This window comes from Stenella coeruleoalba (genome assembly GCF_951394435.1).
Source record: "Stenella coeruleoalba genome assembly, chromosome: 6".
NCBI lineage: Eukaryota > Metazoa > Chordata > Mammalia > Artiodactyla > Delphinidae > Stenella > Stenella coeruleoalba.
Genome location: NC_137151.1, coordinates 73,627,878 through 73,654,614, shown reverse-complemented (window position 1 = coordinate 73,654,614; position 26,737 = coordinate 73,627,878). Strand labels below are relative to the sequence as shown.

Below are 26,737 nucleotides of genomic sequence, written 5' to 3'. Positions count from 1 at the left end.
TAAAAATACAAAGCATGGTTTCACTGAGTAGCTTACCAGTGTACAATTTACAACACTACCTCCCCTGGTGTGCTCAGGTAATGAATTATAGATTAACGGTGTAAAATGATACACTAAAAGCAAGTCTAATTTGGAATTGCAGTCTATAACACTAAAATATACACAGAAAACTACTAATCTTTAAGTATTATCAATGTCCTTGATGACGGTCACAGCTGATAGTGGTTTGCCAGGTTCAAAGGAAGCATATAATCCTACAGGGAACAATACGTTAGCCACTAACATTAGCCCTGGATGCCATCCACAGTGGACCTAGTCCAAAGGGAATTCCTTCACAAGTCCATTGTGCCAATTTTGGCGACAGAAAAGCACTATTTCTGTGTTATGGTACACAGTTCATTCCTTGAACATTTCATTCATTTTCCTTGTATGTTTACAAAATCAAGTGATTAATATAAAAATAAATTCACAGAATATAAGGAAACAATTGTATGCAGAACTTTATAAAATACTAAATGAAAGCCATATTACATATGTGTAACTGCATAAATTCTGACTTAGGAGTTTCTGTTGAAGCTGGCACGTAGTGTCTCTCTGAAATAGAGTACTGCTGCATTTATTTTCTTTTTGTTTCATCATTACTATCCAGTTACTCAACCTTTAAAGAGAGCTGTATAAAGTTTATACTTGTTTTTAAGAAATTTTATGGCTAAATCTTAGAAACAAATCTGAGTACTGAAATAGTGTACTGTCATAGCTATGTGGATGTTAACATAATTTTGAAATAGTGGCTATGTGGTACTTAAAATAAGATATTCATTAAAACAGCAATGGATAGTAATCGATATACAAACATCTATAGAGGGGGTAGAGGGACGAAGAAAATACAGGCTTAATTCAATCCTCAAATAATGTAAATCACTTTGATTAGACTCCGGACAGCTTTTTCATTTGCTTTCAAGTACCCAGGGTTCGAGAGAAACAAACAAAAAGTTCCTAATAAGGACCCTTCGTGTGAATAGCATCGTGCAAGGCAATCTTCCAGAAACGAGAAAGCACAAGGAGTCATTCCTGCAACTGGCAAGCAAAACCCCTAGAAGCGATTCGACATCTAATGTCGCTGTCTGATCCCCACCAAAGGTGGTGCATCCCAAGCAAACGCCATTACAACCAACACAGGTGTGCAGAAACAGCATTTAATTAGAATCGGGTCCACAGAAAAGCCTTCGTTTACACCTAACGTGCCTTGCTGGGATCCGCTAGCCCAGCACTCATCAGGCGATGAAAGCCTAGAAGACAATGGAGCCCACGTTGGGGTGAGAGGAGTGGGTGTCCGGACGTTCCCGCGAGCACCTAAAAGCAGGACTCCAGGACAGGAGCCCACCTCAGCCCTCAGGAGCGGGTATACCGCGAGTCTCAGGCTTCGGGCCCAGGCCTAGGGAGGCTCTCCGGCAATTTTGCATTTGGAATTTTAAAATCATTTTCTTAAAGTGACGCACCGCTCCTCTTCCCCGTCCCCCGCAACCCCCTCCAAAAAAAAAAAAAAAAAAATGGCTGAGCTTCAGGCCTCACAGTCGCTGAAGCTTGCCCGCCCGACGACAAGCCTCTCTCTGGGCAGGGAGCGGCCTCCTTTTGAGGACACACAACTGCGGTCCCCACTAGCCGCTGGGCCGAAGGTGGCGCACGGGCCGGGGCTGCGAGGGGGCGGGGCCGCCGAGGAGCTCTACCCGAGCCGGGACAGCAGGAGGCGTGACCGGCAGCCGGGACCGGCGCTACCGCACAGAAGCTCCGCCTCCGCCCCCCGCCCATCCCCTGGAGGGACGCAAGCGGGGAGGAGAAGGGGAGTCGGAGGAGGGGAGGAGGTGGCGGCGTCGGCTCTAGCTCGCTCCTCTCGGGGACCGACCGACCCGCGGAGCGAAGACGTCGCTCCACACTGCTTTTCCTCCCGCCGCAAAGCCGTCCCTTCTGGCCATGTCTCAGAGCAGGCATCGCGCCGCGGCTCCGCCGCTGGAGCGCGAGGACAGCGGGACCTTCAGGTCAGCGCCTGGGCGGTCGGGACCGAGCGGGGCAGGGCCGGGAGTGGTGGGCAATAGAGGAGGGGGCGGGGGAGCCGGCTGTCCAGCGGCATTCTGGGTAAAGCCCCTTCCTGGCGCTCGCGTCCTCGCGGCTGCTGGCGGGCGCTCGGCCCCGCCCTCTCGGCGGCGAGCGGGCCGGGGTCTACGGCCCGGCCCCGCCCCTCCTGCGGCCTCGGGAGGCTCGGGGTGGCCGGAGGTGGTTCACGGCCGCCGCCTGGGAAAGGGGTTTATAGCCTTGGTCCCGGGAGGTTGCAGCACCCGAGCGTACCTCCCGATTCCCCCGCGAATCCCTCCTACCCGCATTCAAGTTGTCTCCCTAAAGACCTCCCTCACCCTGCCCGCCGCCCGCCGCAGCGGGGCCGGGAGACTGTCGCGCCTCGCCAGCTCTAGCCCTGGCCGACGGGGAGCTTCGGTGCCTCCGGCGTCACCGTTGGTGGCTGTTAAAACTAGTCTTTATTTGCTTCTGCTTCCCTCCCCGCTTTGACATGCAAAGCACAGCTTTTTCTGGTTTTTGCAGTTTGGGGAAGATGATCACAGCTAAGCCAGGGAAAACACCAATTCAGGTATTACATGAATACGGCATGAAGACCAAGAACATCCCAGTTTATGAATGTGAAAGATCCGATGTGCAAATACACGTGCCCACTTTCACCTTCAGAGTAACCGTTGGTGACATAACCTGCACAGGTCTGTATGCACAACGAACCCCGATAACCATGTGGGCTGGCGGGTCAGACTTGGTATTGCTTCTTAGTTCGGAAAAGTACCCTTTTTACCAGAGACAACGGTGAGGAGCAGGCTCTTAAAACTGATACCTTTCTCAGGTCATTGGGACTTTCCAACTTCCTGATCCTCTCCCTAATTTTCTCTTCCCCAGATACCAAGAGAAGCTCAGAAACATACCCTAGGATCCTCCTAGGGATCTTCCAAGAATTAGGGAGAAGCAGGAAAGGCTCTTGGAGCAGTAGGTGCTGTCAAATTTCATAGGTTATAGCAGATGCCAGGAGGCATGACCCCAGAATTTTCTGAGCTGCTCCCCTCTATGTATGGACTCATTTGGCAGTTTGGGCCCATTGTACCACACTCAGTTCTGTATCCAAGCAAAATGAGGAAGGCGGAAAGCTCAACTACACTATATTGCATAGCAGCTTCTAGTTCCTGGCACTGTACAGTATTTTAATAAGATGTTATCACCTTTTTTATACATGAGGAAATAGGTCCAGAGAGATTATAAGAAACATGCCCAAGGTCACACAGCAATGAAGTTTCAAAATTAAGATTCACCTTATTATGGTCATTGAACTTGAGCAAATGATAACTGAAGTAGCCCATTTGTAAATGTAGACATTTTATTCCTTATGTATCTATTTAATGGCAAACACAAAAAATATTGAATACTAAATTTAATTTGGAAGAATGCCAAGAAAAAAATTCAGCAAGAAGGCTGAAGTTCCACCATCTGGTAATCTGAAGGCATCATTTGTTTGTGTCCCTGAAAATCTGGATTCCGCTATTTTCATTGAAGCCACTTTAAGAAAATTTTGAAGCTTTTTTGTCTATGTGGGGCAGGTGGATTGTAGCTAGATTGTAGCTAGAAGGTTCCTCATATGAACCATGGAATCAACATTTGCACTACTGCTTTAGCTGGTCTATTTTAAAACATTCAGTGAAAACTCAAAAGTAGCCTTTTTCCCTTCAGTGTGTTTTAGATCAAAGATTAACAACCTGTGGCAACTGCTTAGTCCCCCTACTCTTCTCACACTGTCCTGTCTTCCTGTGCAAGCTTATCTACCTCCGTGGCTTCAAATACTATCTAAAGGCTGATAATTCTGAAACCTCTGTCTTCAGCCCAGGTGCAGTTACAGAACAGTGTATCTGCCTGTGCTTGCTAGGCATTATTGCTTGGATGACCCAAAGACACCTCAGTCTCTCACTGTCCCAAACTGAATCCATCTTCTCTCTCAAATCCATTTCCCCTGCATTCTCCAGCTCAGTAAAGGCACCACCGTCACCCGTCTGCTTACAGTAGAAATTTGGGTTTCACCTTCTTCTCCCTCTGCCTATTGTCCAGTCTGCCCCCAAATCCTACTTCCTAAATATCTCTTGAATCTGTCTGCTTCTCTCATCTTTCTGTTGCTACCATCCGAGCCACATGGATTATAGTTGCAGCCTCATAGCTGCTCTTTTAGCTTCTATCTTGTGGTGTCCATTTTCCACACAAAAACCAGAGTGTTTTTTCTGGCATTCAAATCTGTGCATGTACTTCCTCTTTTTAAAATCCATTCAGTGGTTTTCCCATCACCCTCTGGATGAATATAAATTTCTTAACATCATTGACAACCTTACTTCTCAAAATGTGGTCGACAGCAGCATTGCTATCACCTGGGCACTTCAAAGAAGTGCAGAGTATCAGGCCCCATCCAACACCTACTGTTAGTATGCATTCTAACCAAATTCCCAGGCAATTCCTAAAGTTTGATAAGCACAAATTTAGGAGACCATTCTTTGACCTCTCCTACCCTTCAGCTCTCTCGCCTTTTGCCTCAAAGTTCCTTTCCTCAAGCTCTTACTGTCCCCTACAACTTGGGGCCTGAGAACACCATGCTGTGTGTTACCTCTGAGGCTCTGCAAGTACTTTCTCCACCTACAGTGCTCTTCCTAATCCTCCAGCTCTCCTCACCTCACTTTTACTGATCTTTCAGGTCCTTGTTTAGTTATCTCCTCCTTCATGAAACCTTTCTGAATCCTTACCAAGAGTAGGGGAGCTATCCCTTTTGTAGGCTACCCTACAACCTGCACTTAGGCCTGCTGTGATACTCCACATTTCAGACGTCTTTTTTTTTTCTTTTGGTACGCGAGCCTCTCACTGTTGTGGCCTCTCCCGCTGCGGAGCACAGGCTCCGGACGCGCAGGCTCAGCGGCCATGGCTCACGGGCCCAGCCGCTCCGCGGCATGTGGGATCTTCCCGGACACGAACCCGTGTCCCCTGCATTGGCAGGCGGACTCTCAACCACTGCGTCACCAGGGAAGCCCCCAGATGTCTTTTTATAGACAGAATCTCACACATTAGGCTGTATACTCTTTAAGGGCAGGGACCCTGCTTAGCTCTCTACTACGGTTGACCCTTGAACAACACGGTTTTGAATTACGCAGTCCACTCATACGAGAATCTTTTTCAGTAGTAAATACTACAGTACCATACAATCCATGGTTGGTTGATTCCGCAGTTACCGAGGAAGCTAGAAATGGAGGAACTAAAGATACAGAGGGCTGACTATAAATTATGGGTAGATTTTCAACAGCGCAGAGGGTCGGTGCCCCTAACTCCCACATTGGTCAAGGGTATATCCTTAATACCTATGTTAGTGGGTAAATAAGTGTGGTTTATGTGGTCTCCAACACTTGAGAGCCATGTTTGAAATTTGTTCCATGTTCCTTTTCTTTCCTCCACACAGGAGGAATGGACATCAGCATTCTGATACCACTTTGGAAAGGTTCTCAACACCTAGTTTGAAGTCAGAAGGAAAAAGACTGAATTTACAATTTACTTGTGTGGTTGCTTACTAAAATTAGGCATCAGTCTCAGTGATTAGTCAGGCCTAGTCTCTTCTGCCCCCTTAGCTACCCATGTAAGGGATACAGATTATATGGAAGACGCTTAAGGTAATCTCTCAACTTCTTCCCTATACAAACCTTCCCCCACTGTATCCAACAGGTAGTCATGACTGCTTAGCCAAGCAGAGGGGTTTAATTCAGTATAGGAGGGGTTGTTACAGTGAAAGGGTGCACATTTTGCTGACAAACGGTGTTGCTGTAAGTGGCTCCTTTAAAGGAAACTTGTTGCTATAGAAGAATTTCCTTTCTAAGAATAATGGAATAAGTTGCATTTCTTCAGAAGGTATGACATAGTCTACTTTATTACTTTATGTAATAAGCATGTATAATGTATACCTGTATAACGATTTTTATACAGGTATACAAAAATACATACAATTTTTTAAATCAGAGATTTTTTAATGTATTAACTTCATATGGTATTTTATTTCAGTGTATAACTGTATGCAAGTGTATGTTTTTATTACCTAGTGTGTATATATATAAAATGTGTAGTGGCTTTGTTTTGTATTATGCAAACATCTATGTAAGCCTCACATTTTCACAGCATGTAAAGAGTTTTTTTTTTTAACCTTAATTCAGGTGAAGGTACAAGTAAGAAGCTGGCGAAACATAGAGCTGCAGAGGCTGCCATAAACATTTTGAAAGCCAATGCAAGTATTTGGTGAGCTAAATTTCTTTGTATTCTGCAGCTCAAAAATATCATGGCTGAGGTAAGGTTAAAAGTTTGAACATGCTCACAAAAGCAACAAAGTAAACAGTTGTTAATATCTAGCTCTAAAATTCTATTTCCTTGTGAAGACCTGTCATCCACTAAAGACAACTTTATCCAGCTATTAATTAGTAGATGAAGGCTCTATTAATTAGTAGATGAGGTGCAACACTAGAAAACCAGAGTGTTTCTGGCAAACATCTTACTGGATTAAGAGTTTGTTTCTACAATGAAGAAAACAAGGTGTGAGATAGAAAAAGATCAGCTAAAAGTATTCTTTTAGAAATTCGAATTTGAAAGGAGACAAAGGGATTTCCTTCTAAATGTGATGTTAATTCTTTTTTTTTAATACATTTATTTGATTGATTTATTTTTTTTTGGCTGCATTGGGTCTTCTGTGTCTGTGCATGGGCTTTCTCTAGCTGCCGAGGGCTTCTCATTGCAGTGGCTTCCCTTGTTGCGGAGTACAGGCTGCAGGCGCACAGGCTTCAGTAGTTGTGGCTCGCGGGTTGTAGCGCGCAGGCTCAGTAGTTGTGGCGCACAAGCTTAGCTGCTCCACGGCATGTGGGATCTTCCTGGACCAGGGCTCGAACCTGTGTCCCCTGCATTGGCAGGCGGAATCTTAAACACTGTGCCACCAGGGAAGCCCCTGGGATGTTAATTCTTGACAAATATTTCCAAAATAAATTTGTTATCACCTTAGGTGCTTTTGGAAGGAGCACTGGTCCTGGAGCATCTCATGTATTGTAAATTGGTGTCCTTTGATTTCTAATGGGCACATCCAGGAGCACATTTTGCCTGTAAATTCTTCCCTTTACGTGCACTCAAGTATATTTGGAGTACAATCTGGTATATCTGCTCATAGCTGAGAGCAGAGGCCCATGGGAATTTAGGATGGGTTTTTTGTTTCCTAGTCATAGAAGAACTTCTGGCTTAGGGATATATTGATATTTAGGTTCTCATGCAGTGTTCCTCCCATTTACTTAGTAATTCTAAACCTTTTAGGTAGTTTAGAACCAACCAGCAAAAGCCTTGGATCTCACAAAATGACTAGGGTCATACATTATAAATGATTTATGCTAGCCTTCTGGACATGCCAAATGGCATGGCGGGTTTTGGATTTTCCCCTTGCTGGTGACGGCCATGCCATTTCTGTGCAATCCAAAGGTCAACCCAAAGTGTTGCATATATTCATAGAAATTAGTATACAGAGTGTCCTTTCTGCACATGGGCACTTCACTTTGTCAGCAAAAAAGGCTAACAAACCTTACTATGTATTTGTGCTTCTTGACAGATAAGATGGGAATTGCTAAGCTGTAAATCAGGCTGAAAGTGGCCTAATATGATAGAGACTTTCTCACTTCTCCATCACAATTACTTGGGTAGCTTCAGTGTACAGCATTGCAAGTGAATATTTGTATCTCATCAGCTTATGTAAAGCTTGAAATTCTGGCAGGTAGAAAAGAAACTTGAGGGCTTCCCTGGTGGCGCAGTGGTTGAGAGTCCGCCTGCCGATGCAGGGGACGCGGGTTCGTGCCCCGGTCCGGGAAGATCCCACATGCCGTGGAGCGGCTGGGCCCGTGAGCCATGGCCGCTGAGCCTGTGCGTCCGGAGCCCGTGCTCCGCAACGGGAGAGGCCACAACAGTGAGAGGCCCGCGTACCGCAAAAAAAAGAAAAGAAACGTGAGGAAATTGAGGAAATGGCAATAACAACCTCACTGGTCATGGAAGAAATGCCTCTAGCTGCTTAGGTGGCAGTAACCTTGAAATGCAGCTTGTTCCACGTTAGGCATCCATCACCCAAGTAACTACTAAGTTCACACTACTTAGAAGAGGTTGTTCTCTTTTTCTCTAATCACAGTCCCCACATGCTCAAATCAGATTCATGCTGGCCATCAATTTTATACAGGATAAATATAAATCTTAGGAAGATTATCCTAGCATAGAGCAGATAATAGATCAAACCAGGTCTTTCTTCCATAATTATCTGGATGAAAAAGCTACATTTATGATCTGTATGGTTTACATTGCCAGGCTAAACTTCCTGTTAGTCTTCCCTTTTTTTGTAGTTGTAACAATAGTGTGCTTTATTTAAATACATTTTTATTGAGCATCTATTATATATAAAGCACTGCAAGGCTTATGAGGGCTAGTAATACATAGGCCCTACCATTAAGGATTTTATAGTCTGAACAGGGGAGAGGTGTGGTGAGGGATAGACAAATCACATGTATTTGTAAGAGTGTACAACTTATGGTAAAATAATTTGTTTAAGAAAGTGTCAAACCAAATGCTACAGTGGTTCAAAGAAGGGAGAAGTTATGTTCCACTGGGGTAAAAGAATAGGCTTCTGAGAGGAAGTGGCAATTGAGGTATACCTTGGATGATGGATAGATCAGATTCTTACAGAAGAGGTGGGCGAGAAGGGTATTCCATGTAGAAGGAAAGGCAACAGCAAAGGCATGGAAAGCTAAATTGAAAATGCTTGTCCTTTACTTAATAATTTGGGGGAGATTATTTTGTTTTATAACACTTTATAAAAATGTTTAGCTTTGCAGTTCCGGATCCCTTAATGCCTGACCCTTCCAAGCAACCAAAGAACCAGCTTAATCCTATTGGTTCATTACAGGTAAGTGGCACAGTTTTTCCATACTTAACTTTTTGTCTACTGAAAAAAATGCCATAAATTTTGATAATATCATAAGGGCTGAGAGAAGGAATTAATATTTTAAAGATGGTATAACATTTTGTGTTCCAGGTTATGATCATTAGATGTTAAAGTGCTAACTTGAAATTATTTTCCTATTTATTTATGTTTTGGATTTTCTTCCATATACAGTATCTGCCTTTGGTTTGTGGAATTCTCATTTGAGATCAGCAGGACCTCAGTGCACATGGGTAGAGTGTTTTATATTTTAAGAATATTTCTTGCCACTCTTGTGACAAATCTCTACTTCTGTTGAGACAGAAGACTTCATAAGAACCCAAACTGAGTTACCTAACTCAAGAAAAGGGAAGTCGTTTACTTATTTGCTTATTCTACCAAAAAAATATATTCAGCTTTGAATTTCTGTGTGCAGAATATCCTCCTTGCAGACTATCCATGTGCTCTGTTGGACAACTCCCCTCCCTATTATCCAACCAGTCCTTTGGTCTCTTTCCTCCTCTGTGAGTTTTTCTGTAGTTTTCTTCCCCTTCTTTCCTCAGCCTCATCCAAGTGTGTTTGTTTGCTGTCTGCTTCTCATCTGCTCTCAATCGAATGTAGTTAGTTAGGCAGCCATGGGTATGGAAGGTTATAGTTAGGAGGGGAGAGGCTTTAGGAACTGATGGCTGTGAGACCTGTAGCTGTCCTCTCTGATGTTCCCAGAGGCTGAACGTAGCTTGTCTTTCTGTTTGAACTCTTTGATATCAACTCACTACAGCTTAATGGAAGAGCACCATTCACTGCTTCACCACAGGAAAACTGCTTCCGTTTTGGTATTGTGGGCCTATAAGATATAAAATGCAGGAATATCTCTGGGAAATAGAGGGTCTTCTCTCATTTTTTTCATTGCAGAATATCATTATTCTTTGCAAACATATAAATAGATATGGGATCAAAATCATGAGAGAATATCATTTGTGTGATTGAGCCACTGCATAGTAAAAATTACTAATAAATCCTCATCTCGATTTTCTAGGAATTGGCTATTCATCATGGCTGGAGACTTCCTGAATATACCCTTTCCCAGGAGGGAGGACCTGCTCATAAGAGAGAATATACCACAATTTGCAGGCTAGAGTCATTCATGGAAACTGGTACTTATTCCTTTTTACCCTCATACAGTTGAAGACATTTGAAATATTTTGAGAAGATGAATGACCATAGAAATTTCTGTTGCGATTTCTTTTCAAATATTTCTATGGGGAAAAAAACTGACACTCCTGGTCTACTGTTTCTAACTTTCTGCAGTTGAATTTTTTTTTTTAATTTTTTAAATTTATTATTTATTTTTGGTTGCGTTGGGTTTTCGTTGTTGCGCGCGGGCTTTCTCTAGTTGCGGCGAGCAGGGTTACTCTTTATTGCGGTGCGCAGGCTTCTCATTGTGGTGGCTTCTCGTTGCAGAGCACGGGCTCTAGGCGCTTGGGCTTCAGTAGTTGTGGCACGTGGGCTCAGTAGTTGTGGCTTGCAGGCTCTAGAGCACAGGCTCAGTAGTTGTGGCGCACAGGCTTAGTTGCTCCACGGCATGTGGGATTTTCCTGGACCAGGGATCAAACCCATGTCCCCTGCATTGGCAGGCAGATTCTTAACCACTGCACCACCAGGGAAGTCTTCTGCAGTTGAATTTAAGTATAAATGTTTGGCTTAAGAATACTTTACTTCTTAATTTGATATTTTTTAAAATTATGAGTTGGTAATGGAGAAACAAATAAATAATTGACTCTTTAAACAGTCTTCATTGATATAATAGGGACTTAAAAATCATTTTGGAGAAAAAAGCAGTAGTAAATCTCTTGGAGTTTCAATAGCTATTCTAGAAGATAGGAGGACAAGAAGATTACATTTGAAAACAAGATGATTATTTTTTTTGTTTTGTTTTGTTTTTTTTTTTTGTTTTTTTTGCGTTATGTGGGCCTCTCACTGTCGTGGCCTCTCTCGTTGCGGAGCACAGGCTCCGGACATGCTGGCTCAGCGGCCATGGCTTATGGGCCTAGCCGCTCTGCGGCATGTGGGATCTTCCTGGACCAGGGCACGAACCCGTGTCCCCTGCATCGGCAGGTGGACTCTCAACCACTGCGCCACCAGGGAAGCCCACAAGATGATTATTAAGAGGCTGATGGCAAAAAATTGCAGTGGGATAAAAATAAAGTAGAAATTAACCTTTTAAATTACAACAACTTTACGTTGTAAAGGCCACAGACTATGAGAAAAAAGTCACTTAATAAAGTACTCCTGAGGATTCCTATTTTAACTTCTCTAGCATGTTTTTGTTAAGTGGCTTGAAATGGAATTTTACCTTGGTTAGATATTAGTCTTAAGTAATAAGCAGCTGTTTGCCCTTGAGAGGTAGTGTGGGCCAGTGCAGAAAGCCCTAGGCCAGAAGCAGGAACCTCAGCTTCCTGTTCTTGATGCAGTCCTTGATTTGCAAGTTTAGGTAAATTGCTTAATCTCCCTGCCTGGATCTCAGTTTTTAAATCTGTAAACATGGAAATAGATGATATTGATAGTGTCTTTCAACTCTAGCCTCTCCTATGCCCTTCTTATTCATGTTAAAGAAAGAAATTCCACATAGTTATCAGTGTATAGGAGATTATAAGCAAGAAATAGACATTGAAAGATAGCAGTTGTAATTCAAATGTACCTTGGTAAATTTGAATATTTAGTCAGAATTAAACCAAATATGGTTCATTAAAGCTAGACATAGGGAGATACATCTGTTAAAGAAAAACAAAGTGTAACTATTAAAGATAAACTGTTAAAGAAACGTCTTCAAAAATGTAACCATTAACAGTTGTATGAAGCACAACAAGTAAAGATGTCACGTCTGTAAAAGAATAGTATACGGGCTTCCCTGGTGGCGCAGTGGTTGGGAGTCCGCCTGCCGACGCAGGGGGGCGCGGGTTCCTGCCCCGGTCCAGGAGGATCCCGCGTGCTGCGGAGCGGCTGGGCCGCTGGGCCTGCGCGTCTGGAGCCTGTGCTCCGCAACGGGAGAGGCCACAACAGTGAGAGGCCCGCGTACCGGAAAAAAAAAAAAAAAAAAAAGAATAGTATACAAAAACCATGAGATTGTTCTCTGACCAAACACAGTACATTAAACATTTGGTCATTCTCTATGGACACTAGCTTATTTTCTAAACCTACTATTTCTTTTTCTTTATTTAGGAAAGGGGGCATCAAAGAAACAAGCCAAGAGAAATGCTGCTGAGAAATTTCTTGCCAAATTCAGTAATATCTCTCCAGAGAACCACATTTCTTTGGTGAGTAATGATCGGAGGTCTACAATGTTAATGTGATTAAACATCTGTTGCTGTAGGAAACTTCTCTAGATTTCTTTTTGTATAGATACTTTAGAGTTGCAGTTTTAAACAAATCCCTTAACTGTTGAGTAATACACTACCCCAATTTTAGCTGCTTGCAGTATGTGAGCCAGGATCACAGGCGTAGCCAGGTAAGAGAGTTTGGGAGGCACAGTCAAATTCAGAATAATATGATGGTATCTAAAGATGGTAAGTCACTAGTGCCACTTTTGCCTTCAGATTGACAATTCACTCCCATCTCTTGGTTCATCCATTCATTTATCCACTCAGCAAACATTTAGGGAACTCATTATTTGCCAAGCTTGATGCCAGGTACTGGCATTTGGTGAACGAGATAGTCTCTGGCCCTAAGGAGTTTGTAGCCAGCCTACTGAAAGAGAAAAGAACCCTACAGACTGGTCCTTCCAGAGGCGTCTTGGGAACGTAGGAGAAAGATCCAACTAAGACGGGGTTTTAGGAAGACTTCTTGGAGGAAGTAATAGCTGAGCTGAGACCTATAGGATGACAACAGGAGAAAAGAATTCCAGAGAGAAGAAAGACCATGTACAAAGACCCAGGAGTGAAACACTTTATGTGATCTAGGACCGCAGAGTAATTTGGGATGGCTGGAGCATATTCATAGATTTGGAGGGAGGGAGTCTCAAACAATGAGGCCGGAAAGGAAAAGAGGGATTGAATCTTGCAGGAACTACTATGTTAAGGAGATTGAACTTTATCCTGAGGGTAGTGCAAAGTCATTAAATAAATTTAATATGTAAAGGACAAGATCTAATTTATACATTAGAAGGGAAATCACTGGCAGCATTATGGTGAGTGAATGAATATTAGAGTCAAAGAGACCTGCTACAATGCCGTTTTAGAAAAGCAGATGAGAAATGATGGTGGCCTAGACTAAGGTAGTGGCAGTTGAAATGATCGATTTAAAAATTATTTAGAAAACTGAAGTGAATGGGGCATGGTAACTGATTACATGTAGGGAGTAAGGAAAAAGAAAGAAATAAACATTTTTAGCTTGGCAACAGAGTAGATGGTGGTACCATTCAATAATATGGGGAACACAAAAGATGAGTAGGATTTGAGGGGGAGCAGATAGTGAGCTAAACGTAGGATATATTGAATTTGAAATGTTTGTGGAGTAGCTAAGTGAAAATGTTGAGTAGGGAGCTGGTATTCAGATAGAGAACTTAAGAGATCGGGCTACACATAATATATTAATTGAGATTCTGATATTTGTATATAGGTATGTATGGTGGTCCATTATCTGAGAGTAGGATGTTAGGTAGGAAATGAAAAGTGAAGACTATAGGAGTGTCCTAAGCATCTGATAAAAAAAAAATGGCTCATTCTGTAGGGAAAAAAGACTATATCTGAATAAGTAATATAGTTTTGGTTTTGCTTTTTTAATAGAAAAATATGAAACACTGCATTCACTTCTTTTAAAACTGGATGAGAGATGAAACCATAATCACAAAACACAGGTTTGTAGGTGAATTCTGTTAAATCATCAAGGAAGAGATAATCTTCCATGCTATTTAAACTCTTCCAGTTAATATATATAACAAAGGGGAAGCTTCTAAATTTATTTTTCAAAACTAACATAACACTAATATCTGACAATAGCAAATCCCAATGGCAAAAATTATGGATTAATCTCCCTTATGGTGAAACACCTTAATATTCAGTAGAACATTAAAAGAATAATATACCATAGACAAGTAGGGTTTATTTTAGGACTGTAAGAGTGTTTCAGTGTTGGTAAATCTATTACTATAACTAATCACATTAATGGGTTAAAGGAGAAAAACATTATCCTCTCAATAGATGCCAAAAAATGTTGACAGTCATTACTGATAAACTCTTGTAAAATATCCCTATTGTGATTTAAAATATATACCTCAGTGCTCGCTTCGGCAGCACAGAAACTAAAATTGGAACGATAAAGAGAAGATTAGCATGGCCCCTGTGCAAGAATGACATGCAAATTCATGAATCGTCCCATATTTTTATAGCCAGGATGTGGAAGCAACCTAAGTGTCCATTGACAGATGAATGGATAAAGAAGACGGGCACATATATACAATGGAATATTACTCAGCCATAAAAAGAAATGAAATTGAGTTATTTGTAGTGAGGTGGACGGACCTAGAGACTGTCATACAGAGTGAAGTAAGTCAGAAAGAGAAAAACAAATACCATATGCTAACACATATATGTGGAATCTTAATAAAACTAAATGTTTCTGATGAACCTCAGGGCAGGACAGGAATAAAGACGCAGACATAGAGAATGGACTTGAGTACACAGGGAGGGGGAAGGGTAAGCTGGGACAAAGTGAAAGAGTAGCACTGACATATATACACTACCAAATGTAAAATAGCTAGTGGGAAGCAGCTGCATAGCACGGTGAGATCAGCTCAGTGCTTTGTGACCACCTAGAGGGGCAGGATAGGGAGGGTCGGAGGGAGATGCAAGAGGGAGGGGATATGGGGATATATGTATACATATAGCTGCTTCACTTTGTTATACAGCAGAAACTAACACAACACTGTAAAGCAATTATACTCCAATAAAGATGTTAAAAATAAATAAATAAAATAAAATATATACCTCAGGAAAAAAATCAAAATCATGGGTACGTGTTTACATAGCTTATCCATTCCCATTAATTTCAGAAATAAGGCAAGGATGCCCACAGATACCTTTCTTTTTTTCCTTTGGGTCACACCATGCAGCTCTTGGGATCTTAGTTCCCCAACCAGGGTTTGAACCCAGGCCCTCAGCAGTGAAAGTGCTGAGTCCTCACGACTTCCCAGGACTGCCTGGGAATTCCTGATACCCTTTTTTTTAAACATTGTTCTAGAAGTATCAACCAGCATAATCAGAAAACAAGAGGTTGGAAATAAGAGGAGATAGAAACGATCATTAACTATAAATAATATAATTGTATCCCTATAAAGCCCTAGAGAAAAACTACCAGATATAATAAGAGAATTCATCAAGGTAACTGATCATAAAATTAATATACAGAATCAATAGCTTTCTCATATTATTTCTGTTACAAAGGTAACCACTAGAATAATTAAAAATAGAAAGGTGAAAATTATTGCTTCTGGAAAGAGGACTTGAAGGTAGGGAGGAGGATTGTTGCTTTTATAATTCTGTACTATTTAATTTTTTTGTTGTATGTGTGTATTACTTTTAATAATAAAATGTATGAAGCTTGATAACATTGATCATTTTATAGCAAAATAGAAACTCTGTCCTGAAAAAGCATACTAGAAAAAATTAATAGCTTCCCTATTTATCAATATTACAAAATGGAATATAGAAGATCCTATTCTCAATAGTAGAAAAGAGGATAATATGACAGGGAATAAACTTAGAAAGAAATGTGCAGGACTCATATGAGAAAAACTTTAAAACTCTAGTGAGGGATTTAACAGAAATTGAATGAATGTAAAGCTATCTATTTTTGATAGAAAGACTCAATACTGTAAATATATGAAAATGTAATATAGTCTTAGTCAGAATCTACCAGAATTCATTTTGGATCTTGATACAACTTTACTGAGTTTATCTGGAAAAATAAACTCAAGAATAGCCAAGAAAACTGAAAAGGAAGAGTACGGGAGGTGGGGTTATACCCTACCAGAAAATAAAACATACTATAAAACTATAGTAGTTAAAACAGCTTTTGTATCGCAATAGACAGAGGATAGGTATAGATGCCAATCCATATAGGAAGATAGTGTATGACAACAGTGAGATTTCACATCAGTGGGTGAGAGGATGAATGGTATAGAAATAACTTACAGCCACATTGTGGGGGGAGGTGAGGGGTGGCGGAATACAATGCACACAGGTGTATGATATATTTAGGTTGCTACCTTATTCCTTACATTAAAATAAATTTCAAATGGATCAAAGATTTAAACGTAAGAATTGGAACTGTATGAGAAAACATGGAAGAGCTTTCCTTTTAAAATTCTTAGCATGGAAAAGCCTTTTTAAGCATAACTTAAAACATAGACGCTGTAAAGTAAGATTCACAAATTTAACTACATAAACCTACACTGCACAGCAAAATGTCTGTAAATAAAACTAATAAAAACAAAGTAAGAAGAAACTGTTTTGAACACATGAGTAGGAAGGGACTGTTTTCAATACCAAACATAAAGCTTACACATCAATAAAAAAGGCAACCCAGTAGAAGAAATACAAATGGTGGGGAAAAAAATGTTCAACTTTATTCATGCATGTTAAACAAGATACTATTTTCACCTTTAGTTTGACAAAACCTACAAAGTTTGACAATACCTGGTATTGGCTAGGGTGTGCGAAAACAAACACCCTCCAAGACACTTGATGGAAGTATACATTGGCTCATTAATCAGTTTGGAAGTATTAATATTTATCAAAATTAAAAGCATACATGTTCTTTGACTCAGCAGTTCTACTTCTAGAAGTTATTCTGTCGAGAAAGTCATCCAAGTGCAAAAGAGTTTCATTGTAACACTGTTAGTGAAAGAAACCAGAAACAACCTAAAACCTACAGTTGGAGACTGGTAAGGTAACTGTAGTGCATGTATGTGCAGTGCAGTGATATGAGAAAACTTAACAGATGAGAAAACTTAACAGTATCAGGTGTAGAAGAGTAAGCTATCATTTTTGTTTAAAAAGATTATACGTGTGTCTGCTTAAACGTGCATAGAATGCGTACGGAAGTATACTGAAGAGGTGTTTAATATAGCAAGTATCTCTGGGGAGTGGAATAGAAGTCTGGGGAAGGGGCAGCAAGGAAAAGAGACTGTTCTTCGTATGTATTTGTTCTTGTTACAGGTATCCTTTTACTATATGGATGACCTATGATTTTTTTAAAAACAGCATTTTTTAAAGTTCCAGTCAAGGAATGTAAAATTCTACTTAGTACATTTTGCAAATTATGCAAAAATTACCCAATTCTTTATCATGGCCATCCCTATGATCTTTTAAAAATCCCTTAACCTCTGTCAAGCTCATTGATAAATAAGACCAAAGGACAGGTTGCCCTACTTACTTCAGAGAGTAGTTTTTTGTGGTTTTTCTAATGGCATATTATATGAAAGCAATTTAAAAACCGTAAACTAACATGGAACTGCAAAGTATTCTAAGAACAGAAGTGAAAAAGTAAAGATAGAGGGGAAAATAAAGAAAAGAGGAAAAGGAGAAAAGAAAACAGAAAAAAAAACTCAGTTGGGTTCTGGGATAAGTCTGATAAGAATTTTTTGACATCATGCCATTCATTTGAACGTCTTGTTCTCAAACTTGCACATTTCACCTTGTCTACAGTTTCTTTGTTTTCTGCTTTACAGCTGTCAGTTACAGAGACTGGTATTTAATACAAGAAGCCATAAAGATATGAAAATTCCTTTATATTTTAATTTGTAAATTGCTCCATTAGGCAGACTCGATTACAGTTGACCCTTGAACAACACAGGTTTTAACTGCTCAGGTCCACTTATATGCAGATTTGTTTCCATAGTAAATACTACACTCCACGGTTGGTTGATTCTGTGGATGCAGAACTGTGGATACAGAGGGCCGACTATAAGTTATACATGGACTTTTGACTGTGAGGAGTGTCGGCTGCCTCAACCCCCATGTTGTTCAAGGGTCAGCTGTATCGCAGATTTGTTTATCGTGCTCTTAAATATGTTATACATCTTAACGTGACCATCAGAAATTTTGACTGAGACCTTTATACTATACAAAAGTATTTTTAAATACTTCCAGTATATTATTGCACATTCTTTTTTCTTTAACATTGTGGTGTTTGTTAAATGTGTGTGCTTGTTAGTGCTATCTAGTTTAAATTGGGAAGTTTAAACATGCTTTATAAAGTATTAAATGTGAGTGCTTAATTAATACTTATAATAGCGTTGGAACCCAGTCCAAGAGTCTTAACTTTCGTCTCTGTTTTTCAGACAAATGTGGTAGGACATTCTTTAGGTTGTACTTGGCATTCCTTGAGGAATTCTCCTGGTGAAAAGATCAACTTACTGAAAAGAAGCCTCCTCAGTATTCCAAATACAGATTACATCCAGCTGCTTAGTGAAATTGCAAAGGAACAAGGTTTTAATATAACATATTTGGATATAGGTATGATTTTTTTCTTTAGCTTATGCTAAAACCTGTTTATTTTTTTAAATGAGGAACAAAACCTCTATTATAATTTTTTTCATTGATTGGGGATTCTGACTATATATAATTACTAGAACAGTAACATATATCATTAGTATGTCCCATTCTTATAAACAATAAAAATAGAGGTAACATCTATACAGTTATAATAATAAAAACAATAATAGCTAAGAGTTATAGAGTTACTATGTGCCAGATACTGTTCTAAGGACATAACATATTTCAACCCACAGAACCCTCAAACTGTGAAGTAGATTCTATTATTCTTATATATGTGAGGAAAGTAAGACAAAGAAAGGTTGAGAAACTTGCCTGAGATAACATAGCTGCTAGTCAGCGGTAGAGCCAGATTAGAAGAGTCCCTGCTGATACAATATCTATTAAACCAGCCCTGATGGGCAGCTTGACAAATAAAAAGGCACCCACATTTCTAGAACAAGTACCAAGTTTGTGGGGTCAGGCCAGACGTCTTCTCTCCACTTTATCACTGTGTACCACTTCTGGGAGATAAATGGGGACAATTTATAGTTTTATCTCATCTCAGCTATGAACTGCTATATTTTTTCTAGCTCATAATCACTCAGATAGACAAATGCAGACAGATTGGAAAGCAATCAGTGTGGATTTTCTTTTAATGCAGTTTATAACTGGCTAATTTGTTTGTATGTGTGTGTTCTTGTGTGTTTTTGGTGTCTTGATTTAACATCAGTATAGTATGTGAAGAATTTGATACCCCTTATTCTAGCCTTAGTGACCTGGGGGGACCTAGCTTGTCAGAACTACTAGCACTGAGAAAGTAGGGTGTTTAGGGACTGAAAGAACTTCTGATTTTCTCTACTACTTTGGGATTGAATGATGGGTCAGGTACAGTGCCTCAATATACTGAGAATTATGCAGAACCTGGGGAATAATGCAGAAAGATGATCAGAAAACGTAGCTGATTGAGAGACCATTCATTCAAAAAATATTTCTTAAGTATCTACACATTGTTGGGTGTTTGAGACACAGATGAATAAGCCATGTCATGAGTATGACTATGGAAGGTTTTGAATCTGGGAATAGAAGGAAACTTGAGATGGCTTTTTTAGATTACAAATTAATGATGACTTTGAAATGCTCCTTAGGAATTTTAAGAACTAAATAGTTCTTGTAAACATAGAACAGCAGTTTAAAAACCACAGTCAGTTAATTTGACTAACTTCTATACAATTACTTTCAAAAGAACCTCAGTGTTCTCCAGAGAAGATCTACAAATGGCCAAGAAGCACGTGAGAATGTGCTCACTATCATTAGTCATCAGGGACATGCCAATCAAAACAACAGTGAGGTACCAATTCACACCCAGTAAGATGGCTATGATGAATAAAATAGAAAATAACCAATGCTGGTAAAGATATAGAGAAATTGTAGCCCTCATATGTTACATAGTGAACACGTAAAATAGTTTAGCTGCTGTGGAAAATCTGAGGAGTTTTGTTGCTCCTCAAATGAATTACCGTATGACTTAGTAACTCTACTGCTAAGTATGTACCCAAAAGAATTGAAAGCTGGTATTCCAACAGATACCTGTACACACATGTTCATAGCAGTACTATTCACAATAGCCAAGAGGTAGAAACAGCCCAACGTCCATTGACAGATGAATGAATAAACCAACTGTGGTATATACATGCCATGAAATACGATTCAGCCACAAAAAAGAATGAAGTTCTGATATATGCTACAACATGGATAAACCTCAAAAATAATTATACTAAGTGAAAGACAGACAAAAATAGTCACACGAGTCCATTTCCACGAACTATCCAGAATAGGTTAATCCACAGATTGGTAGTTGCCAGGGGCTGGGCGGTACGGGTGGGGATAGTGTTTTCCCTTGGGGTGATGAAACGGTGAGAATGTTCTGGAACTGGATAGAGGTGGTGGTTGCACAACATTGTGAATGTACTAAATGCCACTGAATAGTTCACTTTAAAACGGTTAACTTTATGTTACGTGACTTTTACCTCAATTTAAAAATGAACCTAAGGCTTCCGTGGTGGCGCAGTGGTTGAGAGTCCGCCTGCCGATGCAGGGGATGCGGGTTCGTGCCCCGGTCCGGGAAGATCCCACATGCCGCGGAGTAGCTGGGCCCGTGAGCCATGGCCGCTGAGCCTGCACATCCGGAGCCTGTGCTCCGCAACGGGAGAGGCCACAACAGTGAGAGGCCCGCGTACCGCAAAAAAAAAGAACCTAGATGCTAGAACTAGAAAGCCTCTTCACACATTAAATAATCCCATTGTATCTGGATATTTTATACTATATTGATTCTAGCTGAAATAACATTTAATCATGACAATTTCAAACAACTCACCTGTTTCTACTCCTTTCCCTGTCTCAATAAACCATCTTTAGTAAGAGTGATTCATCAGATGTTAAGACCGTTTGTTTTCAGGGCTTCAGTGTTGTTTTAAAACATCCTAAACAAATATACAAAGTGGAATTAAACTCTCTGCACAGACTTAATAACCAAAGAACATGACATCACAAGGGAGGTTTTGCCCTGAACCGTGTATTTCCTGGTTCAGTGTCTACTGAAAATAACTGTAGACTTCAGAGTGGAAAATACAGTCTCTCCAGTCCTCTAGCAAATGTTTTTTTTTCCCTTTTAAAAAAGTTGCTGTGGTTCAGTAATTTGCAAACACTGTTAAACTAACCACATTAAAATTGCCTTGGGAGCTCTTTGAAAATGCAGGAATCTGGCCACTCCAGCCCCTAACCCTGCGTTTCTGATAGAGCAGGCTGGAGTGAGGCCCAGGCACCTGGATTTCTTTAAAGTTCCCCCAGGTGATTATGAAGCACAGCTGTGTTTGAGAACCGCTGTAGCTGGGCAGTTTGTACAAGAATGACAAAGATGATAAGTGGAGTAGTATACCATGGACGCTTAGGGAGAAAGACGGTAATAAGCAATTGTGTTGTTTTTACAAAGGATCTGCTTTCTATGCACGTGGCATTAATCATCACGTTTGAATGTGTCATTGCAGAAGAACTGAGTGCCAATGGACAGTATCAATGTCTCGCTGAATTGTCCACCAGTCCCATCACAGTCTGTCATGGCTCGGGGATCTCCTGTGGCAGTGCACAGAGTGACGCAGCTCACAATGCTCTGCAGTATTTAAAGATAATAGCAGAAAGAAAGTAAACGTGGAACAACTTAGAAAACCCTTCAGTAGCACATAAGAAGGTCCCCTTTCTCCCCTTCCCAAGTAAGACATTTACTATAATGTTTGAGTTTGTGTGTTGGTTCTAAATCTCTTCATAGATTCCATGAACACTCCAGATTTAATTATCTCCTGGTAGTTGTTATTAAGATGTTTTTAATGGCTTCGACTTTGTATTGGTATATTGTATTTATAAACTTTGTACCATAGGCAGAGTGTAGCACCCATTTTACAATGCCATGTACATAGAAGGAAAAAACTGCATGATTGTTGTTGTTGAGGAGGAGGAGGATAAAATAAAACTGCTAGCAACAGTCTTTCCTACTGGTGCTTAACCTCTTCTTTGTGCAAGGCTTTGTAAAGGGATTTCAAAGGAAGCCCCTTAGAATTAGTGTTGAGGAACGCACTAACAGGTTTTAATTGAATGTGATTGTTAAATTTCAGGGAACGTGATTGGTCTGCTGTGTATTTGAATCCATGTAATAAAGAGCTGTTGTTATAATGGGTTCTGTTCATTTCATTAAAGTGCTACTGACTCGACTGTGGCCCTGTTCTTTTTAGCCATTCTTGTAACATTACAATGTGGATACTGTGTTATTTACATATCTCTAGTTTATTTCTTAGAGTCAAAGGTTAAAAAAAAAAAAAACCCAAAATTTACAAATGCATATGTGATGAATCACTTCCATATTTTCTCTACACATATGCAGTGTTGTCTTATGCTTTGACATATAACCATTCATAGATGAATAGTAGTTGAAAAAGCATTAGAATTACTGAAACAAAACTTTCCAGTGCACTCAATTCAGTTACAAGAATGTTTCAAACAAAATAGTGAGTGCTTCAAAGGTTAGGGAATAAGTCTCATGAGCAAATTTTAATTTTGCCTTTTATGTTTTCATATGTCATCTCATAACACCTCAAGTCTGCCATCTGTCAGTGCCAGCTGAGAGTGCTACACCTGTAGATCAGGGAATACCTCAGAGAGGAAGAGAGCGCTCAGTGATAAAGGTAGATGTTGACAACCTCAAGTGTCAGTCTAGCAGGAAGTATGTAACAAATGTTTTTCTGTCTGGAAAAAAGAGGATAACCTGAGTGCAATCCTTTGAGAAGAATAAACCTACATAATAAAGGGAAACCAGTGTGTGTAACTTGTTTAAAGCTGTAAAGAGCATTTAACTTAGTTTCACGTTATAAGCCATGTGTACATCAATTAAATCAAGATTTCAGTTATTTTGGGGGTGAGGTTAAGGAACACACAAAGACTGGAAACAAGTTTAGGCACAAAGTGGAGCACTAAGATCGGATTAACCTTGGGTGTTTATGAATGCTCTGGAATATAGACAGGGCACAATGAACTCACTTTAGAGACGACATCAGACCCTTTTGCACAGTAAAATGCCCACCGTGAAGAGGATAAGTTGGGGGGAGGTTTCATAAGGTGTTGGAAGAAGAAGATGAGGTCCAACAGGGGGAAAGGGCAATGTACTTGGGTTCTAAGCAGTTCAAATGTACTGAAAAAATGATGAGATCTGAGTATAAGGTACCCAGAAGCCATGCTCTTCCTTCTGCCTATGCTTTCTCTACTTCGGGCTATGGAGGAAGCATGTGTTCTTAAAAATACTGTTCAGGGCTTCCCTGGTGGCGCAGTGGTTGAGAGTCCGCCTGCCGATTCAGGGGACATGGGTTTGTGCCCCGGTCCGGGAAGATCCCACATGCCGCAGAGCAGCTGGGCCCGTGAGCCGTGGCCACTGAGCCTGCGCGTCCGGAGCCCGTGCTCCGCAACGGGAGTGGCCACAACGGTGAGAGGCCCGCGTACCGCAAAAAACAAAAAAGAAAAAATACTGTTCAAATGCCACCTCTGTCAGACTGTCCAGCTGTGCTAGGGAGTTACCTGCACCATCAGGTGTTCTTTAACAGCATTTTGTCAAGGCTCTTAACCAATCTAATTGGTTATACTGTTAACCATGTTAGGTGAGTGACTCAAATAGGCTGAACAGGCAACTATGCCTGTTGCATTAGATGCATCAGTAGTGGGGAAATATGCTGTGTGGAGTTTATGACAAGTTCCAATGGGAAAATCACAATGTGGATGCCAAGGATTCTGGATCAAGACCATGCCATCTATAGCGGAGAAGTAAACACCTCTCAACAGCTCCTGATGTGCCAGTGTGCCCTGGTAGAGATGTAGCACCTTATGATGGGATGCTTGGTAGCCATGTAGCCAAAACCACCAATAATGAGCTGGGTTCTTTCAGTCCCATAAAGTCATAAGGTTGGGTTGAGTCATGTCGCAAACCATTGTAACATGGAAGATACATCTAGGAGCAAACACAAATATGGCCAGAGGGCACAGGATGCTACATAAGCAGGCAGCCTGGACTCCCAAGTCCAGGCACCACTGTTGCACCGGTGCCTCTCCCTCAGTTCACACCTGTTGCCAGTGACCCTGTGTGGCCAGTTGATGGAAGAGAAAAATGCCTGAATTTGAATCGTGGATAGGTAAGGCCAGTACATGGCACAAAATGAAAATACACGATGGCTATACTACAGCCCACAAAGGGGTGGCCTTGAAAGAGAGTGATGAGGGGAGATCCTCCCAAAGGGCAGAGTTTCAGGCAGTACACCTTGCCATCCATTTGCATGCAAAGTGGCCCAAGATTAGAATATACTTGAGCAGTGGCAATTGGTGTGGCCAGCTGGCAGGGGCCTGAAAAGAAATAGACTGGAAGACTAGGGACAAGGAGATCTGAGATAAAGCTACATGGACAGGCACAAAGTGTGAAGAGCTTCGTACTGCCTGTTGATCCACACCAGAAAGGATCCATGATGGAAGAGGCCCTGAACAACCAAGTTGACAAAACGACATCATCCAGTGTCTGGGATGGAATAGCCACTGTAGCAGGATTGGAGGCTCCAGCTGACCCAGAGGGATGGGTGCCCACATACCTAGGCTGATCTAGTTACATTCACTGCTGAATGCTCAGCCTGCCAGTAACAGAGACCGACACGGAGTCCCCAATCCCTCAGGAAACCAATCAGCCACTTGGTGGCATGTCAACTTACAGCAGTCCCAGGAGAAAGGTGATTATCAGCTGTAGCCCCGAGACTAGTTTCAGTGTCGGGGACTGTAGTTTATTTCACTAACTTCTTCTATGTTTCCTCTAGGGAAAGAGGCTGGAATCCTGGAGAATGCTCCCAGAACTTATTCTAAGTGGATTCAAGCAATGCAAGGGCTGGACTATCATTGTGGTCTATCACCCAGATCCCACTTAAGGGCTTAAGGAAGCACTTAATCATCCCAGCTGCAGGGAGTGCTGCCGGTGGGCAGTCCTCAGCGGTCAGCAGGACCAATTATATAATTTGTAGGGCCCACTGCCAAATGAAAATCTAGGACTCCTTGGCCAAAAATTATAAAGAATTTTAGGACAGAGACAGCAGGGTGTTAAACTAAGTGTGGGTTTTTTTGAGTATGGGTCTTGTGTGACTACATGAGTTGCATGTACGTGAAGGCAGTTCTAGCTATCATCCCTCTTCAGAATTGCCTCAGTTGAAAAGAGTCACTGCATCCAAGGTCATATCCTCTTTTTTGGGCAGCCTGCCTCCACTGACTGGTCAACAAAGACCTCACCGTCTTGCTCCAATTTGGGGCAATTCCAAAGGGCCCATCAGCTTCAGCGTTTCCTAGGGGTCCAGCTGATAACTTTGTTGAGACTGTATCGCAATCCAACTTCTCCTCCTGTCCAATCCCAATTTCTTTGTATTCCTTTCAAAGATGGTGATCCCCAAAGCACTCCCTAAATAAACGTCCTGCCACTGTCTCTTCCTCAGAGTCTGCTCCCTGCAGAGCCCAACCTGAGATATGGAGTTATAGTTTAGGGTGAAAAGAAAAATCAGATAAATCATGTTACTTATCAAAAACATTACAACAAGATACTTTTATTTCTCTTTAGATCATATGTCTTTTGCCTTTTATTAAAAAAAAATGCTTTTGTAGGTCTGTGTGGTTGGTGTGTGTATTGCTCCGGTGGCAGGGCACATTGGGATTTTGAAAAGACTCTTCTTGACATCCAAAGGACATTCAGGAAATGAAATAGAAGTGATCCTAATTTGAGGACAAAGCCTGTCATGAGTAAGGCTACATCTAGAATAACACTGCACTTCAAGGGCCAAAGGACAGTTAAAAATCTGGGAAGATTTTTAAGAAGCCACATTGGAATATGAGTTCTAAAAAGTATAGATTCCAACCTTGAACGCTTCTGAGTATTAGAACTAAGCAGCAGCTCTTAATAGAGTAGGGGAAAAAAATCAACTTATTTTGATGCATTCAAGTACAGCTTTACCTGAAAAACTGTCAATTTGTGGAACTACTGACGATGTGGTCCACTCTGAACATTTTACTAGCTTGACAACATATTCAGAATTATTGACAGATAGGAGATAATGATGGCTTTCTGCCACAGATAAAGCTGATACCAGAAAAGGGAAGTTTGGGCTTGTGGGAAGATAACAATAAACCAAGTCTTGCGCTTATTCTATTTAATTTACCATTTCCTGATTTCTGCATTTGCCTTTGTAAATTTATTTAGGTTCAAACGTATCAATTCTAACCATCTACAGAGAACAACGTGCAATGAAGATCTGGCAGCTGCTATTCAGAGAGGTCAAAGTTCATGGATGGCATATGTGTCTGCTTGTCTGGTATGAGGTAAGAGTGGGTGTTATGGGAAGGAGACCAGAACAAGCTAGTTCTCCTTCCTATGCTAATCAGAGTGAGTGGATAACTGCAGTGTGTCTGTTGCATTTTGTGCTACTAGATATAACTGAGGTTTGGGGAAATTTTATATGTATCTCAAGAAAAAAGAGGCACAAGACAGAGGCAAACTAAATATTTAAGTATATGGGCTAAAGTCAAAGAAAGGCATGGGTTTAAAAAT

At 41.0% G+C, this 26,737-nt stretch overlaps 1 protein-coding gene across 1 annotated transcript; it reads left to right on the top strand.

Annotated features, from left to right (window-relative positions):
• The first annotated feature begins 67 nt into the window (after window positions 1-67).
• On the top strand, window positions 68-22,842 carry PRKRA (protein activator of interferon induced protein kinase EIF2AK2). The gene is made up of 8 exons (XM_079924033.1): window positions 68-2,036; window positions 2,593-2,762; window positions 6,273-6,354; window positions 8,953-9,031; window positions 10,083-10,200; window positions 12,266-12,360; window positions 18,384-18,558; window positions 21,624-22,842. The coding sequence occupies exons 1-8, from the start codon at window positions 1,972-1,974 to the stop codon at window positions 21,779-21,781; spliced, it is 942 nt and encodes a 313-aa protein (XP_079780159.1). The 5' UTR covers window positions 68-1,971; the 3' UTR covers window positions 21,782-22,842.
• The last annotated feature ends 3,895 nt before the right edge of the window (window positions 22,843-26,737 follow it).

Coding starts and splice junctions, on each gene's coding strand:
- PRKRA (XM_079924033.1), top strand. CDS start 1,972: ATGTCTCAGAGCAGGCATCGCGCCGCGGCTCCGCCGCTGGAGCGCGAG. Junction 2,037..2,592: donor GAGGACAGCGGGACCTTCAG/GTCAGCGCCTGG, acceptor TGGTTTTTGCAG/TTTGGGGAAGATGATCACAG. Junction 18,559..21,623: donor TATAACATATTTGGATATAG/GTATGATTTTTT, acceptor GTGTCATTGCAG/AAGAACTGAGTGCCAATGGA.